This window comes from Pelophylax lessonae (assembly GCF_965119305.1).
Source record: "Pelophylax lessonae genome assembly, chromosome: 1".
Classification (NCBI taxonomy): Eukaryota; Metazoa; Chordata; class Amphibia; order Anura; family Ranidae; genus Pelophylax; species Pelophylax lessonae.
Genome location: NC_138768.1, coordinates 16,527,436 through 16,545,868, shown reverse-complemented (window position 1 = coordinate 16,545,868; position 18,433 = coordinate 16,527,436). Strand labels below are relative to the sequence as shown.

The 18,433-nt window shown below is 45.8% G+C and overlaps 2 protein-coding genes across 2 annotated transcripts in view; both read right to left on the bottom strand.

Moving 5' to 3' along the window:
* LOC309566744 (vomeronasal type-2 receptor 26-like) overlaps positions 1 to 4,941 on the bottom strand; it is a gene marked incomplete at its 3' end in the record, with an annotated part of 381,835 nt that extends 376,894 nt beyond the window's left edge. The window contains exon 1 of the mRNA XM_082272019.1: positions 4,857 to 4,941. The remainder of the gene's footprint in view (positions 1 to 4,856) is intronic.
* Positions 1 to 18,433, bottom strand: part of LOC309561096 (vomeronasal type-2 receptor 26-like) — a gene marked incomplete at both ends in the record, with an annotated part of 39,487 nt that overhangs the window by 2,535 nt on the left and 18,519 nt on the right. Inside the window, 2 exons of the mRNA XM_082264839.1 lie at positions 16,356 to 16,428; positions 16,493 to 16,720. Coding sequence (XP_082120965.1) covers positions 16,356 to 16,428; positions 16,493 to 16,720 — 301 coding nt within the window. The remainder of the gene's footprint in view (positions 1 to 16,355; positions 16,429 to 16,492; positions 16,721 to 18,433) is intronic.

The window sequence follows — 18,433 nt, the reverse complement described above, 5'->3', positions numbered from 1 at the left end:
CTCATAGATGGCAATTAAAATTCTAACATTAAACGCAAAAGGCCTGAACCATCCTGCAAAACGCAAGTCCCTGTGGCAAACAGTGCAACAAACAAGCAGTGACATCATCTACATACAGGAAAGTCACTTAAAGGAATCCAACACACCCCATTGCTCTCACAAACATTTTCCACACATCTTCTTTGCCAGCAACCAAGAGATAAAGTGTGGGGTCCTAGGGGCTATAAATAAGTCAATGGACTTTTTACTGCATGAAAAGATAGCAGATCCCAACAGCCGGTACTTAATCCTGCTATGCACAATAGGAGGATCTAAATAAACCTTGGCATGCATATACGCCCCTAACACACGCCAAATCTACTTCTTGAACAGAACCATGAAAAAAATAAAAAAACACAGACAAGGGTCGCTGATCATATGTGGAGATTTCAGTATTGCACCAGACCAGTCTCTGGATTCATCTAATTTGTCTCAAAGACATCTCTGACCTATGCTAAACTTTTCCCAAGAAAATGACCTGCATGATGTGTGGCAATGTCATCACACAACGGGAAGATACTATACCTTCTTTTCAGACCCCACTATTTTCTCATATCTGAGTCTTCCATAGACACTATCACATGGTCCAATCATGCACATGCAAGCATTACTATCACCCCCCCCCCCTATTCAAACCCTGCCAAGATCTGGAAAGCCAACACACAGGTACTACAATCTCCTCCATACGCAGAGATGATCCAACAACACCTCACAGACACCTTCATACATATCTCTGGATCAGTATCCAAAACTTCATCTCTTTCATTAACCCACAAAGCATACATTAGAGGAATCCTCATCCAAATGAATTCTTTGGTGAGGAAAAGGAGGATGCAGCGTCTTAAGGAGCTCACCACCAAAATCTCCAAAACTGACACACTAAACCAAAATCACCCCACCCACAATCTTCAAATCAAACTACTTGCTCTCCGACAAGAACTAAGAGCACTGCTCCTAGACTCGTTCGAAAAAGTCCACCAAAGGCTTAAAGCCTCATATTACTCCACTTCCAACAAAGCCGGGAAAGGCCATGGCCCTCCGTTTACGGGAATATCGAAACAAGGCTTCAATTCCCTTCATCCACCACCCCTTCACAAACAAAAAGATAGTGAACCCCTAAGATATAGCCACGCTTTCAGCACTTATTATGAATCCCTCTTTAATATAAAAGAAGATCAAACTATTCCACATCCTTCCCAGGAAACAATCCAACAATTTCTATTGAAAATTCACCTCCCAACCCTCACTGAAGCCCACCTAAATGACCGAAATTTTCCATTCCCCCATCAAGAAATCTTCCACTGTATCCATTCATTACCAACTGGCAAGTCTCCTGGTCCAGACGGCTTACCAGGTGAATACTATAAACAATTTAATGCCACAATTACCCCACATTTGCAAGAACTCTTCAACGACGCTGCCTCCTTCTTCTTGTTCCCTGAAGAAATGTTAACTGCTATTGTTGTTGCTATAACCAAACCAGACCCCCCACAACATTTTTGGCCAATTTCCCTCCTCAACATAGACCTAAAATGATACGCCAAGTTACTCGCTACTAGATTGGCTAACCTACTTCCCCTTCTTATCAACACTGACCAAGCAGGTTTTTTCAAAGGCCGACAATCTTCGGATGCAACTAGAAGATTAATCAATTTGATCCACTCAGCTGGTGTTGCCGGAATGCCTTCTCTGCTTCTATCACTAGATGCAGAGAAGGCGTTCAACAGAGTACATTGGACGTACAGTACATGAAAGAAGTTCTCATGAAGTTTGGTTTTAGTAGTACTATTCTGGCCATTTATTTGGCTATTATGGCCCTGTATTCTGCCCCAATTGCCAGAGTATATGTAGCTGAGATGCTCTCCACCCCCTTTCAAATCTCAAATGGTAACCGTCAGAGGTGCCCCCTCTCCCCCCTTATTTTTAATCTTGCTATAGAACCACCAGCAGAATACATTTGAAGCTCAAAAGAGATCCATATTGCTAATACTGACCATAAGACCAGTTTATTTTCTGGCGACATCATCCTCATGAAGAGAAATGTTGAGGCGCTACCACATGAGTAGAACAATCTATCACAGATAACAAGGTAAATGGTAAACTCAATGTATCTTAATAAATATTCACCACCTGCAACTTACTTCCATACAGTTTCCATTTTGCTAGGTGGATCTTGGTATATCTTATTTAGGAATTACCCTAACCAGAAACACAAAAAACCTCTTTAAAGAAAACCACACTCCATTCAAACAGAAACTCCTCCAATCACTCCAAAAAATATCAAAATACAAATGTTCCTGGGTGGGCAGACTGGCAGCCTTTAAGATGTAATTTCTCCCCCAAATTATCTACCTTTTCCGCACATTACCTATCCCAATTCCTATGACCTTTATGTACTCTCTACAATCATCCCTCCATAGTTACATCTGGGCAGGCAAAAAACCTTGAGTCTCCAAATCCAGACTCATCAACCACAGATCGGTAGGTGGTTCAGGTTTGGTTGACCTCACGGATTATCACACCACTAGTATATTAGCACAACTGAGAGAATGGTTTATCCCGAAACCCATAACTCGCTGGCAAGACATAGAAATGCAGACAACTCCTGGAAACGATCTAAAACTCTGGCTATATAGTCTAAAACCAAAAACAAAGCTCCCTCCCACTATCAGAGCAGTTGTTAAATCATGGAACAAATTCATATCCGCAATATGGTCAAACACCCCAGCTTCCACCACGAAAAAATACCTCTTTCAATTATTAGACTAAAAATACCAGACTTCCGTATACAGAACTGGCCACACTTTAACTCAATACAGTTGGCAGATTTGATTGGCGATGAACAAGTCAAACCCTTCCCATAACTACAAACTAAAATAGGCCTAGGTCTTGAATTTTACTACCAATACCTACAAGTAGCACACTGCCTTCAAAGCAATCCCCAATTTTGGGCTCTGGAACCTGTTCCTGCATGGGATTACTACTCACCTACATCCAAAGGGGTAAAAGGAATATCTATATTCTACAATTTACTCCAAGAAAAAACACACTTCCAACACTTTGCTTTCACCCAATGGGAACATGACTTGGGAAGCCACTACACAGGCATACAATGGAAAAAAGCTCTACAGTCAACCTATGAGGCCACAAAATGCACTGCTTTATGGGAACTTACACAAAGCCTGACACAAAGAAGATACCTAGCCCCCGACAGAATAGCCAAATTCGACGAACACACCCCTTACGATTGCTGGAGAAACTGTGGGGCACACGGCACACTGCTTCACATCATGTGGGAATGCCCATTCATAACAAGATACTGGCAAAAGATATTCTATTTATTATCCCAAATCCTTGAAGCTAACATAAAACCTTCCCCTGATCTAGCAATACTCAACTTGACTATTGAAAACTTCCCAAAAACCCACCGTAAGATAATTACACATATTCTACTAGCTGCTAGGCACAATATCACTAAACTTTGGAAGAACAATAAATCCCCACCCCTATTAGATGTCAAAAATATGGTTCAAACCCATTACACTTTTGAGATAACCTTAACGAAAGACAGACACTCATACCTTAAGTAAAGACAGATATGGTACCCCTGGTCCAAATGGTACAATACCTACACTCAGAATCGGTAATCTCTTAATCTTATGTGCAGCCCTCCCCCTCACTCACCCCCCCCCCAATTATCCAACTTACTATCCTTACTTCCACCCCCCTCCAAATCCCCCCCTCATACCCTCCTTATTGTTATTCCCCCCTCAAGAACCTGTTCTGTGCACAAATCAACTGTTCTCCTACAAGTTGTTGCTGTACTGTCACCACAAGTGACTCCTGCACAAAATGTTTACGAACTTCAGTTGCTAAGGCATGTATATCATGATTTGTTATTACTTATACTAACTACCTTGACCTTTAAATATAGTGCCTGGGGGGGTCCCCTTAATCTGCCTGTAAAGTAGCACATCTGTACCTGCCACAGCAAACCTGACATTTGCAAAGAAAAAAAAAGACATTTAAACTGATTATCATGGCTCCAAGCCATCGCCGGCATAACAAAAGAATAAAAAAATGTTGGTCCCCGCCATCAGCACCATGCCTTTTGGGTCTAGTCTAATTTTGAAGGGGAATCCCACGCCAATTTTTTTTTTTTAAACGTTTTGGGCCCCCCAAATTTATACTAGACCCTTATCTGTGCTGCAGACCAGGAAAGAGGGTGGGATGAGAGAGTGCCCCACCTCCTGAACCATACCGAGCCACATGCCCTCTGGTGACATCACCTGGGGGCACCGCCCCTTACCTATTTAATAACTATCAGACAGGCATTTGGCGGTAGCCTTCGTCGCGAGATGAGTTTTTTTTTTTTTTTTCTTTCAGGTCCGGCGGCGCAGCAGGCTTCATGATTAATGATGGATCTACATCAGGGGATATTTTTAATAAAGGAGTGGTCAAAAACTGCCTCCTATCTTTATTTATTTTTGACACTTTTTTTGGTGATTGAGTAGGGGTACAATGTACCCCATACTCATTCACATAAGGGGGGACCAGGATCTGGGGACCACCTTTTTAAAGGGGCTTTCAGATTCCGATAAGCCCCCTGCCCACAGATCCCCACAACCACTGCCCAGGGTTGTCGGGAAGGGGCCCTTGTCCCCATCAACATACGGGGGCATAGTTCTTTGGGGTGGGGGGGCAGAGCCACTGCACTTGTGCACCCAAATAAATGTACTGCTGGTGGTCGGCAAGTGGTAAAACGTGATGGCCATGTGTCTTTTTTCAACCTGACTATGTGACTGTGTATTCATTACCTGTTTTATTGGAGATTTCCCCATCAGAACACAACACGCAGCGATAGCAGCAGACATGGATTCCTTTAGTTGGAACCTTCCTGGATCCTGGAGGACACGGGTCACTGCACCGAGCTTGGGGAATCTGAAAGGAAAATATTTTTAGGTGGGATCAGTTTAGCCCTTCAAAAAATATTGATAGAGGGGAGTGGGATTAAAACACCTGTTAGGTTTTTACAGCTACCTCAGCCCCCATTAGGGAGATTCACCCTCTCCATTTGTCCTGTTTATCATTATTGTCAAAAGTGAAAGTAAAAGAAAACCCCACATTTGTCCCCAGAAAAATAATAGGGGGGAAATATTCCAATGGGGGCACTAGTTCTGGTGACCTGGAAGGCCCTGACCTTTACCCAGCATTTGACCTCCTTTTATCTATTGAGATTTATTACCCCTTGCAGGAGCTGGAACTAATCCTGGACATTCCCCACTGCTGAGGGTTTTGGCTACATTTAGAGGTGCTTTAGCTTAGATTTAGAGGGGGGTAGGTAGGGGAGAGCAGTTTCCCCAGATTCTGCGGGGCAGAGGGTGTTTGGGTGGGGGGTTTGGGTGGGTGTGGGAGGGCATTGGGAATCTCTGTTGTAGGAGCTGCTTGGAGGGGTAGGGGGTGGGGGGTGGGCAGGAGGACCTGTTGTGCAATGTTTTTACTTATGTCTTTTTTGATCTTCAATAAACGTTTTTTAAGGAGGTAGCCGTGTGAATGTATATTCCTATTTTTCCTCTTTTCGTGTTGATTTATTATTTTGGTTACATCCCATCTTAATTATATTATGGTGGCACCACCTAATATGGTCATACACTATGGTCGGTCTCCCTAGATCATTTTCATGTTTTATATGACCTGAGAGGGACCCAATGGATTCCCCTAATTTGCAGTGATTTCCTCTCACTGTTTTGTCTATGGTTCAAGAAGAGAATGTACATCTCCCCAAAGGGACACAGATGGCAAAAAACTCATATGGTTGATGATTAAAACAGGCACATCTAAATATGCAGGCATCTGGTAAAAAGATGTCCAAATAGCCTGTCCTTTGCACCACCATCGATATCATCCCTTCCACACTGTGCTCCACGAGCGCTTCAATCCTCGCTATCAGATCGCTCTACTGTAAGGTAGTCTTCCCCGTCACGACTGCAGACTGACAGCAGGGAGGAGGATGGTCTACGTGGACAGCTTTACCTTTGCCTGCATTCTTAGATTGCCTCTTTTTATCATCAACCATGTGAGTTGATAAATGTTGAACTTTCATGAAATGTAACCATATTGCTACACTTAGAGCTGCCTCTCTTTTATACTCTGTAGCTCCTGCTGGATTTTGCTTCTAATCTGTTTGTGGAGGCGCCATTTGTGGATGGACATTTTATGGTGACACAACCCATCACATTGCTGTAATCCTTTCATATGGACTATAAACTGAAGGACTTATGAATACAGCTTCCTACCAGTCATGAACACAGATATCAGATTTTCCCCGCTGCCTCCATACAAAGCTAGTCAACAACTTAGCTTGTACTGGAATCTTGTTTATTGAACAGTTTCACACTCAATTTATACACACATGAGCACATCCCCCTCCTGATCAAATTACCCCATCAGGTCAGGGGTTGTCTGATTACATTACATATGCAGATGAAATTGTATACAGAAATAGAATTAACATATCTAAAGAACAACCAACACAAACAGTATACTATTTCCACTCAGCAACTAACAGATGACAATTATTCAATCAACCTGAGCCAATTAAGTAGAAGACGGTCATCCTCGAGCTCCTGAAATACAATACATATTATCTCAATACACATCTAAGCATTGCTTTGATTATTTAGGAGTCACAAACTTCATGGCAACAGGGTATAGGTCTCACAGTGTAAAGTGGGAGTCAATCTTCATATTTCTTGAGAGATATTGTTGATAAATATTACTCTCCCATTTGAAGTTATCCAAACCATAAAGTATCTGTCTTTCACTCTCAGTGACGGTGAGTACCATCACAATTACCACTATAAATGTTTATACTCACAAATGCATGATGTACAATATACACGTAGGTCAATAAAAGTGGAACAAGTCGCCTCTAAGACCGCTGGGATGCACAGATGATGTCTATGTAAGCATGGCTGACAGGTTTCAAGGTATAACCCTCTTCCTCTGAAGCCAGAAAGCTAATGACCTACCACAAGTGTAAATAGGTAGATCTATCCAATCTGTATCGCCCTCAATGGTCGGCCCCGCCCCCCAAAGAGAGCAAAGATAAGGGTGTGTTTTTCTGGGGACTCCACCCCAGAAACACCCCTCCTTTTCTCTGCTCTTTTTGGGGGGCGGGCAGATTGGATTGGATAGATCTACCTATTTAAACTTGTGGTGGGTCATTACCTTTTTGGCTCTGAGGAAGATGGTTTTACCTTGAAATACATTAGTCAGGCTTACACAGATGCCACCAGGTCTCCTTGCATCATTGGTGCATCCCAGCAGTTTTGGAGGCGACTTGTTCCACTTCTATTGACATGTATATATACATCATGCGTTTTTGAGTATGCTGTTCTTTAATTTTTTTTTAATAAACATTTATAGTGGTAATGCACTAGGTGAGTGCACCCTTCTCTTGTTTTTGTTGTTTTGCAGTAGGTTTGGATACCCAAGGTCCTGAGGGGGCAGCAAGACCTTAGGATGTGATACTAAGGATCACACATACCACTCACCTTTATGCATACCACTTAAAGCGGCGTTCCACCCAAAAGTGGAACTTCCACTCATTTGCTTCCTCTCCCCCTCCATTGCCACATTTGGCACCTTTCAGGGGGGAGGGGGGAATGGGTACCTGTTTTTGACAGGTACCTTCCCCACTTCTGGGAGACGGTGCTGCTGCGCTGTCTCTCAGAAATTTGGCCCCCCCTTCCTTCCCCCGCTGCCAAGCCAATCCAAATGCGCAGCATGCTTCGCACATGTGCATTATGGACCCGCCCGTGTAGCCATAATGCTTCACTGCCGTGTCCCCTCATTTGCAATGGTGGCGGCAGCATCCGACAGGCGAAGGAAACATCGGCTGCGGTGCCGACATTGCTGGACTCTAGGACAGGTAAGTGTTCTAATATTAAAAGTCAGCAGCTACAGTATGTGTAGCTGCTGACTTTTAATTTTTGGAGGTGGAGAGGGGAGGCTGGAACACTGCTTTAAGCCCAGGAGAAATACTGTTCTGGACTAATTGTAGCTGAGCACCCAAGGACTAGACGACACTAGCTTGGGTGCAAACTGGAACTCAAACCTCTATTGTAAATTCGCACAGAATATATAGTACACAAGATCAGGTGAGGCTGATCACATTATCATATACAATATAAATTGTAAACAGAAATCTAATTAACATAGCTAAAGAACAGCCAACATAAACACTATGCTAATTAAACAACTAGTTACTTAAACAAGCCTAGGTGCCCAGACCGTCCAGCACCCAGTCCACATCCCTGGATACACAAAGTACATTACACATTATCATAAGTAGTGTTGAGCGAACACGGACTGTATTATTCGTGTTCGTACCGAATAATTGGATTTTTTGTACCCGAACACGGACACGGACACTTTACTGTATGTTCGGGTAAAAATCCGTGTTCGGTCGTTTTATTTCCGGGTTTTGCATGCTTTGGCGCTCTTTTCATGGCGGGCTTTCAACAGCCAATCAACAATCGTTTAACTGGTGTGCCTTAAGCCATCCCAGCCATGCCTGCAAATGTCTCAGTAGCTGTGATTGGCCGTCTGAAGCATGTGACCAAGTCTTTATAAGTTCCAGGCAGCCGCAGCGTCTTCATTCTGCTGCTTAGATCAGGGACAGAGCACACATCAATGTGCTGGCTGCTGATTAGGGAAAGACAGGCAGGAAAAAAACATTTGTGTCCGGATAGAATTGAGGGACAGGTCGGAGTGTTTAGGCAGGGCGAGTTGTAGGCATTTTAGGGATAGAGTCTGCTGAATTATAGGGTCAGTGTCTTCTACAAAGTACAATCGATATTGCTGTGTGGGGGGTGGGGTGACTCTGCACTCAATCCTGATCTACGATCTCTTCTCAATCCTGTTAGGGAGAGGCTGCTGCTGCTGAATTTTAGGGAAACTGTGTTCTACAAACTACAATCGATATTGCTGTGTGGTGTGGGATAGGAGATAGGCAGGTGTCAGTGATCCACATCCATTTTTCTGTGTGTGAGCTGCAGTGAACACAATCTTTTTGGGCTGCAGTGAACACAATCTTTTTGGGGTGCAGTGAACAAAATCCTTTTTGGGGTGCAGTGAACACAATCTTTTTGGGGTGCAGTGAACAAAATCCTTTGTGGGGTGCAGTGAACACAATCTTTGTGGGGTGCAGTGAACACAATCTTTTTGGGGTGCAGTGAACAACATCCTTTTTGGGGTGCAGTGAACACAATCTTTGTGGGGTGCAGTGAACACAATCTTTTTGGGGTGCAGTGAACAAAATCCTTTTTGGGGTGCAGTGAACACAATCTTTGTGGGGTGCAGTGAACACAGTCTTTTTGGGGTGGAGTGAACAAAATCCTTTTTGGGGTGCAGTGAACAACATCCTTTTTGGGGTGCAGTGAACAAAATCCTTTTTGGGGTGCAGTGAACACAATCTTTTTGGGGTGCAGTGAACAAAATCCTTTGTGGGGTGCAGTGAACACAATCTTTGTGGGGTGCAGTGAACACAATCTTTTTGGGGTGCAGTGAACAAAATCCTTTTTGGGGTGCAGTGAACAACATCCTTTTTGGGATGCAGTGAACAAAATCCTTTTTGGGGTGCAGTGAACACAATCTTTTTGGGGTGCAGTGAACAAAATCCTTTGTGGGGTGCAGTGAACACAATCTTTGTGGGGTACAGTGAACAGAATCTTTGTGGGGTGCAGTGAACACAATCTTTGGGGGGTACAGTGAACACAATCTTTTTGGGGTGCAGTGAACAAAATCCTTTGTGGGGTGCAGTGAACACAATCTTTGGGGGGTATAGTGAACACCATCTTTTTGGGGTGCAGTGAACAAAATCCTTTGTGGGGTGCAGTGAACACAATCTTTGTGGGGTGCAGTGAACACAATCTTTTTGGGGTGCAGTGAACAAAATCCTTTTTGGGGTGCAGTGAACAACATCCTTTTTGGGGTGCAGTGAACACAATCTTTTTGGGGTGCAGTGAACAAAATCCTTTGTGGGGTGCAGTGAACACAATCTTTGTGGGGTACAGTGAACAGAATATTTGTGGGGTGCAGTGAACACAATCTTTGGGGGGTACAGTGAACACAATCTTTTTGGGGTGCAGTGAACAAAATCCTTTGTGGGGTGCAGTGAACACAATCTTTGTGGGGTACAGGGAACAGAAACTTTGTGGGGTGCAGTGAACACAATCTTTGGGGGGTGCAGTGAACACAATCTTTGTGGGGTACAGTGAACACAATCTCATACTTCTGAAGATTTGAGGGTGCTGCCTGTTCCATACTCCTCCTCCTACTGCTCAACCATCCTTTTAGGGGTACAAACAATAGTAATTGGGGCTTAGTGTGGTGGTGTACGAGTGAGATACATACACTTTCTTTTTGATCATATTTTCTATTCCGCTATTCAATTAAATCCTTTGGGGATCAATTAAATTGCGTGATAGTCTGTGTCGGTACGTGTGAGATCCACCTTTCCAAGTTTTTGGGGTTCATCTCATACTTCTGAAGATTTGAGGGTGCTGCCTGTTCCATACTCCTCCTCCTACTGCTCAACCATCCTTTTAGGGGTACAAACAATAGTAATTGGGGCCTAGTGTGGTGGTGTACGTGTGAGATACATACACTTTCTTTTTGATCATATTTTCTATTCCGCTATTCAATTAAAACCTTTGGGGATCAATTAAATTGCGTGATAGTCTGTGTCGGTACGTGTGAGATCCACCTTTCCAAGTTTTTGGGGTTCATCTCATACTTCTGAAGATTTGAGGGTGCTGCCTGTTCCATACTCCTCCTCCTACTGCTCAACCATCCTTTTAGGGGTACAAACAATAGTAATTGGGGCCTAGTGTGGTTTTGTACGTGCGAGATACATACACTTTTTTTGATCATATTTCCTATTCCGCTACTCAATAAAAACCTTTCTAGGGCAAGATCTTAAATTACAGAAATATGAGGAGACCGTCAAATAAGGGCCGTGGCCTGGGTCGTGGTGCTGCTGGTAGAGCTCCTGTTGCAAGGAGAGGACGTGGTCGATCTGTGCCAGCTACACGCACAAGTGAAACACCTTCCTCAAGTGTGAGTAGGCGACAGAACCTGCATCAGTATTTGGTAGGGCATCATACGCCCCTAGAAGTGATGAGGCCAGAACAAGTGGAGGCGATAGTAGATTGGTTTGCTGCTGACAGTGCCTCCAGTTCCTTCACATTGTCTCCCACCCAGTCTACTGCAGAAAGGTCACAGTTGGCACCTGCAGCCGATGTCCAACCGTCTTTCACCTCACCCCCTTGCAAATCAGGCAAGCAGTCTGAGCCCCAAGCCATACAGCAGTCTCTTCTTCTTTTTGATGACTCTGTCAGCAGGGTTTCCCAGGGCCATCCACCTAGCCCTGCCCCAGAAGTGGAAGAGATTGAGTGCAGCGATGCCCAACCACTTATTTCTCAAGATGAGTACATGCAAGGATCATCGCAGCACGTCTCCGATGATGACGAAACGCAGGTGCCAACTGCTGCGGCGTTCAGCATTGTGGAGACCGACAAGGAGGGTAGGGGTGAAGACTGGGTGGAAGATGATGTGGAGGACGATGAGGTCCTCGACCCCACATGGAATGAACGTCATGCAGGTGACCTGAGTAGTTTGGAGGAAGAGGCGGTGGTCGCACAGAGCCACCAGCACAGCAGAAGAGGGAGCAGGGTGCAGAAGCGGAGCGGCCGTGCCCTAGACACTACGCCCGCTACTGCCCAACGCAGCAAGGGAACGAGCGCACCAAAGTCAGCTCAAAGGAGTTCTCTAGCGTGGAAGTTCTTTAGAAAATGTGCTGATGACAGGACACGAGTGGTTTGCACCCTGTGCAATCAGAGCTTGAAGCGAGGCATAAACCTTCTCAACCTGAGCACAACCTGCATGATCAGGCATCTAAGTGCAAAGCACGAGCTGCAGTGGAGTACACACCTTCAAAACCAAGAAACGTCTCTGGCTCATCCTGCTTCCTCTTCTGCTGCAGTCTCGGCCGCTCCAGCCACATCTGTAGTGATACCGGCACCTGCCACCCCGCAAACAGACGATCTGTCAGCAACACCACCACCTGGGTCACCAACAACCATCTCCACAATGTCCCGTGGAAGCGTTCAGCTTTCCATCTCCCAAACACTTGAGAGGAAGAGGAAGTACCCCCCTACCCACCCGCGATCCCTGGCCCTGAATGCCAGCATTTCAAAATTATTGGCCTTTGAAATGCTGTCATTCCGTCTGGTGGAGACGCACAGTTTTAAAAACCTTATGTCGGTGGCTGTCCCACAGTACGTCGTGCCCAGCCGCCACTACTTTTCCAGGCAAGCCATCCCTTCCCTGCACAACCAAGTGGGGGAAAAAATCAGGTGTGCACTGCGCAACGCCATCTGTGCCAAGGTCCACCTAACTACCGATACGTGGACCAGTAAGCACGGTCAGGGGCGTTATATCTCCCTAACGGCACACTGGGTAAATGCAGTGGCGGATGGGCCTGAGGCGGATAGCAATTTGGCGCATGTCCTTCCACCACCGAGGATTGCAGGGCGCTTCAGTTTGCCTCCTGTTCCTAACTCCTCCTACTCCGCTTCCTCATCCTCTACCGCCTCCTCATCCGGACAGCGTAACACCTTCACCACCAACTTCAGCACGGCCAGGGGTAAACGACAGCAGGCAGTTTTACAACTTGCCTGTTTGGGGGACAAACCACACACCGCGCAGGAGTTGTGGAGGAGCATGGAACAGCAGACAAATGAGTGGTTGCTGCCAGCGAGCCTCAAGCCCGGCCTGGTGGTGTGCGATAACGGGCGAAATCTCATAGCAGCTCTGGGCCTAGCCGGTTTGACGCACATCCCTTGCCTGGCGCATGTGCTGAATTTGGTGGTGCAGAGGTTCCTTAAAAACTACCCCGATATGTCAGAGCTGCTGCAGAAAGTGCGGGCCGTTTGTGCGCACTTTCGGCGTTCTCACCCTGCTGCTGCTCGCCTGGCAGTGCTGCAGCGTAACTTCGGCCTTCCCGCTCACCGCCTCATATGTGACGTGCCCACAAGGTGGAACTCCACCTTGCACATGCTGGAAAGACTGTGCGAGCAGCAGCAGGCCATAGTGGAGTTTCAGCTGCAGCACGCACGCGTGAGTCGCTCTGCCGAACAGCACCACTTCACCACCAATAACTGGGCCTCCATGCGAGACCTGTGTGCCTTGTTGCGCTGTTTTGAGTACTCCACCAACATGGCCAGTGGCAATGACGCCGTTCTCAGCTTAACTATCCCACTTCTATGCCTCCTTGAAAAAACAATTCGGGCGATGATGGAAGAGGATGTGGCACAGGATGAGGAGGAGGAGGAGGATGAAGAGGTAACATTTCCAAGGCTTTCAGGGCAGTCATTCGCAAGGGGCTCCGAGGGTGGGTTCCTGCACACACAAACGCCAGGGACACAATTGTCCAGCAGGGGCACAGTTCTGGAGGATGAGAAGGATGAGGATGAGGAGGAGCTGGAGGAGGAGATGGAACCATGTTCACAGCAGGGTGGCACCCAGGCCAGCTCATGGCCATCACTGGTGCGTGGCTGGGGGGATACAGAGGACACGGACGATACACCTCCCACAGAGGACAGCCTTTCGTTGCCTCTGGGCAGCCTGGCACACATGAGCGATTACATGCTGCAGTGTCTCCACAACGACCGCCGAGTTGCCCACATTCTAACTTGTGCTGATTACTGGGTGGCCACGCTGCTGGATCCCCGTTACAAGGACAACGTACCGTCCTTAATTCACTCACTGGAGCGCGATCGCAAGATGCGCGAGTACAAGCGCACGCTGGTAGACGCCATGCTGCTGGCATTCCCATCTGACAGCGGGGCCGCAGTGGAAGCACAAGGCAGAGGAGGAGGAGGAGGAGGTCGCCAATGCAACCAGGGCACCGCCAGCACCTCAGAAGGCAGGGTTAGCATGGCCGAAATGTGGAAAAGCTTTGTCAGCACGCCACAACAAACAGCAGCACCAGCAGCTCAGATGGAACGTCTTAGCAGGAGGCAGCATTTTACCAACATGGTGGAGCAGTATGTGTGCACACGCCTACATGTAGTGAATGAGGGGTCTGCCCCCTTCAACTTCTGGGTCTCCAAATTGGGCACATGGCCTGAGCTTGCCCTTTACGCCTTGGAGGTGCTGGCGTGCCCTGCAGCCAGTGTATTATCTGAACGGGTATTTAGCACGGCTGGGGGCGTTATAACAGACAAGCGCAGCCGCCTGTCCAGAGACAATGTGGACAAGCTCACGATACCGACCTTACCCACCCATTGTTCCATTTTTGCTCTTTCTCACTCTTTTGGGGTGTACCCTCATTTAAAATTTGTGAAAAGAAGCAGTGTTGGCTACCTCGTCCTCCTCCTCAGGGCCAGATTAACGTAGGGGCTATTGGAGCTGCAGCTCCAGGCCCCTACCTTTTATATAGGCCCCGGGTTGGCCATATTCACTGTTACCACTCTTCTGTCACTTGTAAACACAGAAGTCTGGCTTCTATGCTCGCTTCCCCAGGCAGCACCCTCAGAACCTCCCCACACAGCGCGAAGGCCGGACAAGGAGGGACAGTTACCGATGCATGGATGTGTTTATGGGCTTCAGAGGCAGCATCCCATGTTGAATTAGGCATGCATGGCTGCACCCTTCCTCCTCTGGGTGCATGGCAAGGCACGGCCCTTAAGGCCCTTCAAAATCCTCAGCACCAAGCCCATGATGCTCTTAATCCGGCCCTGGTCCTCCTCCACTGCCGCTTCCACCTACACCGCCCATAGGTGTGCGCAGCCTATTGCATTAAGGTGTGCACCCCAAAGTTGAAATACACATGCATGTGTTTGCCAGCAGGGAGAGTAATGTATCGGGGCCATGTACCTGTAGGCAAAGAGAAATAGAGCAGAGCAGGTCCGAGGGAGATCTTTCCCATCTCCTCACTGGCAATGCTATGTGCCCTAGGTGATTAGGGTGTGCCCAGGCACACCCGGTACACCCTGTGCGCATGCCTATGTCACCGCCACATCCACCACCACCTCAACCTCCCTCCTACTCCATATGGGCCTCGTCCTTCAGAGATGAAGAAGAACATTGTTTTATTTTTCTGTTTTTTTTTGTTGTTTTAATTTATTTCCCTATCCACATTTGTTTGCAGAGCACTTGCCATGTTCTTAATTACGTTTTGCTGCCATTTGCAGCACTCTAGCCCTTTCCTTTGGTGTTTTAGAGCCATTTTAGTGCCTTAAAGTTCGGGTCCCCATTGACTTCAATGGGGTTCGGTGTCCGGGAAAAGTTCGGTAAAAGTCCGGGACACGGACCCGGACTTTTTTTTAAAGTTCGGCCGAACCCGTCGAACACGGACATCTAGGTGTCCGCTCAACCCTAATCATAAGCATAAACACATAATATGCCACACTGGTTCGATAACAAGGTAAAGTGGTCACAATATTAATCACATCTCCAAAAGATGAGTGGAATGACAGAAACAATAGGTGACTCAATTAACATTTATAATGCACACTTAGGAGGTACACAATGGGCGAGACATACTTAAGAATAAACACAAAACACCTCACTAAACTGACTCTAGCAGGAGACCACAGTATCAGGTTGGTTTGAGCTGATTATAGTAACATCTGCTCTGAGTCTCACAGTCTAAAGCTCTCAATGCTGGTTTGGGCACAAAGGACCCAAATGGGTATCCTGGGCCTAGATTCCCATAGTCTGTGTGTTTCGGGGAGATAATCTTGAATCTGAAACAAGACACTTCCAAGGGTCCGCTGGGCACACACCCTCTGAGAATAGAGCCCCCTGAAAAGCCAGGGTTCATAGTCAGTAGGCAAGAGGCTACCCTGTAGTCCCCTCCAAAAGCCGCTGTCCTGGTTGGGTCTGTCTCATCCAGTATGGCCACAATATATCCATTTGGCCAAAAGTTACAGAGACCTGAACATTACACCTATATGTTCTTATTGGACATTCTATTCCAAAACTATGACCAATAATATGGAGTCCTCACATACTTTGTTGCCTTAATTGCCTCTTTTGGGAAGACTTGCCACATGATTTTGGAGTACATCTGTGGAAATGTGTGCCCATTCAACCCATTTCCCTCTACTGTCTCTAGGAGAACATAGTCCTGGCTCTGTGTGCCCCCGGGATGGGAGATGCCACCATATTCTAATTTTTGGGCCCTAGGTTGGTCTCTTTGTCAGCAGAATATGTTTCATCACCTAATATGTCCTCCAACTGACCTTCACCACCTAAGAACAGGTGTTCTTTCTCTTCAGGGCAGCTGACTCCAATCACAAAACGTATAATACTATACTACAAAGAAAAGGAGGGATGTGAGTCCAAAATACATCAAACACAAACAATGGAAATATCTTACCTTGCCCTGTTTCCAATAGGCTACTTCTGCAATCCTCTTTGTCTCGCTTTTACTAGAAACATTAGTGAATCTAACCAACTTTATGAAGATATTCCAGTTGTTTGTATCAGGATCAAAAAACACCATGTTTGCTAGCATAAACTCACTAGGTAATTCTCCTCTCTCATTGAACATGACGTATTGTCTGTGAGAGTTCTTGAACTGAACTGTCCGGATGTATCTGTGCAGCTTGTAGAGGAAAAATATGTTGCTTACAAAGTAATTCTTCCAAATTCATCAGCTCTCATTTGTCTACGGACTACATTAGGACAAAAACGTATGTTGGGCGGTAGGGGTAGCGGTGACGTCAACACGTCCGCAGAGATGCCAGACGTTGTTCAGATAGATATGCCTGTTTTATCTTCCTTCTTGTAAGTATAATTCTTTTTTATTAAAATTGCTTTCTATGGATGTTGAGCAATGAGATGTCCCTTCCTTTCTTTATGTGCATTATGTTTCATTTACTGAACTGAGAAGTGATTATGTGGTGTTGGCTTGAGGAGATTTGGAGAGATCATCCTTGCTAGTGCCTGGATCTTTCAATGAAGTGTCATTCTATGCCTGAAGGGGCTTGCTTGTCAAAAGGCTTTTTCTGACCTGTAAGGGTCAGACTCTCTATGTTTGCAGTGGAGCACATTGTGGTGATTATTCAAATTAGGACTCTATGGGGAATGAATTACACATTATAAACCGATTGGTGGTTGGGACTTTCCTGATGACACTATATTGCTCCACTATGGGAGTTTGCACAATTTATTTCTATATTTGCACGGATTCACATATAAGCTATATACAGTATAAGAAGGTTTTCTTTACAGGAGTCTTTGTACAATATATATATATATATGTTATAAGAATTTTTTGTATGGATTAAGTTTTCTCTTTATTGCACTATTGCACTTGGATGATAATGGTATACAGTGATTAGCTGCTGTAATATTTACTTTATGAATTATGGATAGTTCATTCGTTTTTTATCTATTGATCACATTTGTCATAACCACTAAGAGCGTACAAAAAATATACAAAATGGAACAATATTGATGTGCCATAATAGTGATATAGTGCCTGTTCATTGAATGCATCAGGAAGTGCATGTTGGCTCATTGGCAGCAGATGCAGTGCGCGCGTTAATAGAGTAACGAGGATTGTGGAATTTTGTTGCAGTGCAATGGCAGTGAGTGCAGAAGTGCATGTCTGTGCAGTGACAGCAAGTTCAGAATGGCCTGTTGGTGCAATGCTGGTGGGTTCAGAAGGGATCATTTTGCAAAACTGCCTACCAGTTTAGAAGCATGCATTGGCTTAGTGGCAGCATTTACAGAAGTGTTCTTTGGTGCAGTGACAATGGTTGCAGAAGATAGTGTAGGTGCACTGGAGAAGAGTGCAGGCATGAGTGTCTGTGCAATGAAGAAGGGTGCCAATGAGGGTCGAAGGGTGTGTCACTGCTGTTTCAAAGGGTGCAGATCATGTGTGTTGCTACAGTATGCTGCTTGTGCTGCCTGCCTTCTCCTTGCAGCCTCGCCCATCCACACAGCCCCAGTGACTGCACTGAATCGTTTCAGGGATTAATGTAGCCTGAAGCACCTACTGTGCATGCTAGGTGTAATGGAACTGACCCACAATGTGCTTGTGTGCTTCCGTCAGTATACTGCTTCCTCCAGTCTTGAACATAGAAATCAGATATTATAGCTGCAATGTACAAGACTAGCCAACAATAGCTTGTATAACATCTGGAATATTTATTTGACAAACTCACACAGAATACAGTATATACCACATAAACACATCCCACAAGGTTTTGCTAGCAGGGACAATAGGGGTTTCAATTAACAATTAACCATGGAATCCACACCTTTGCTGGTCAGGGGACATCTCTTTGCTGGACTAGGGCTGTCTCTGCTT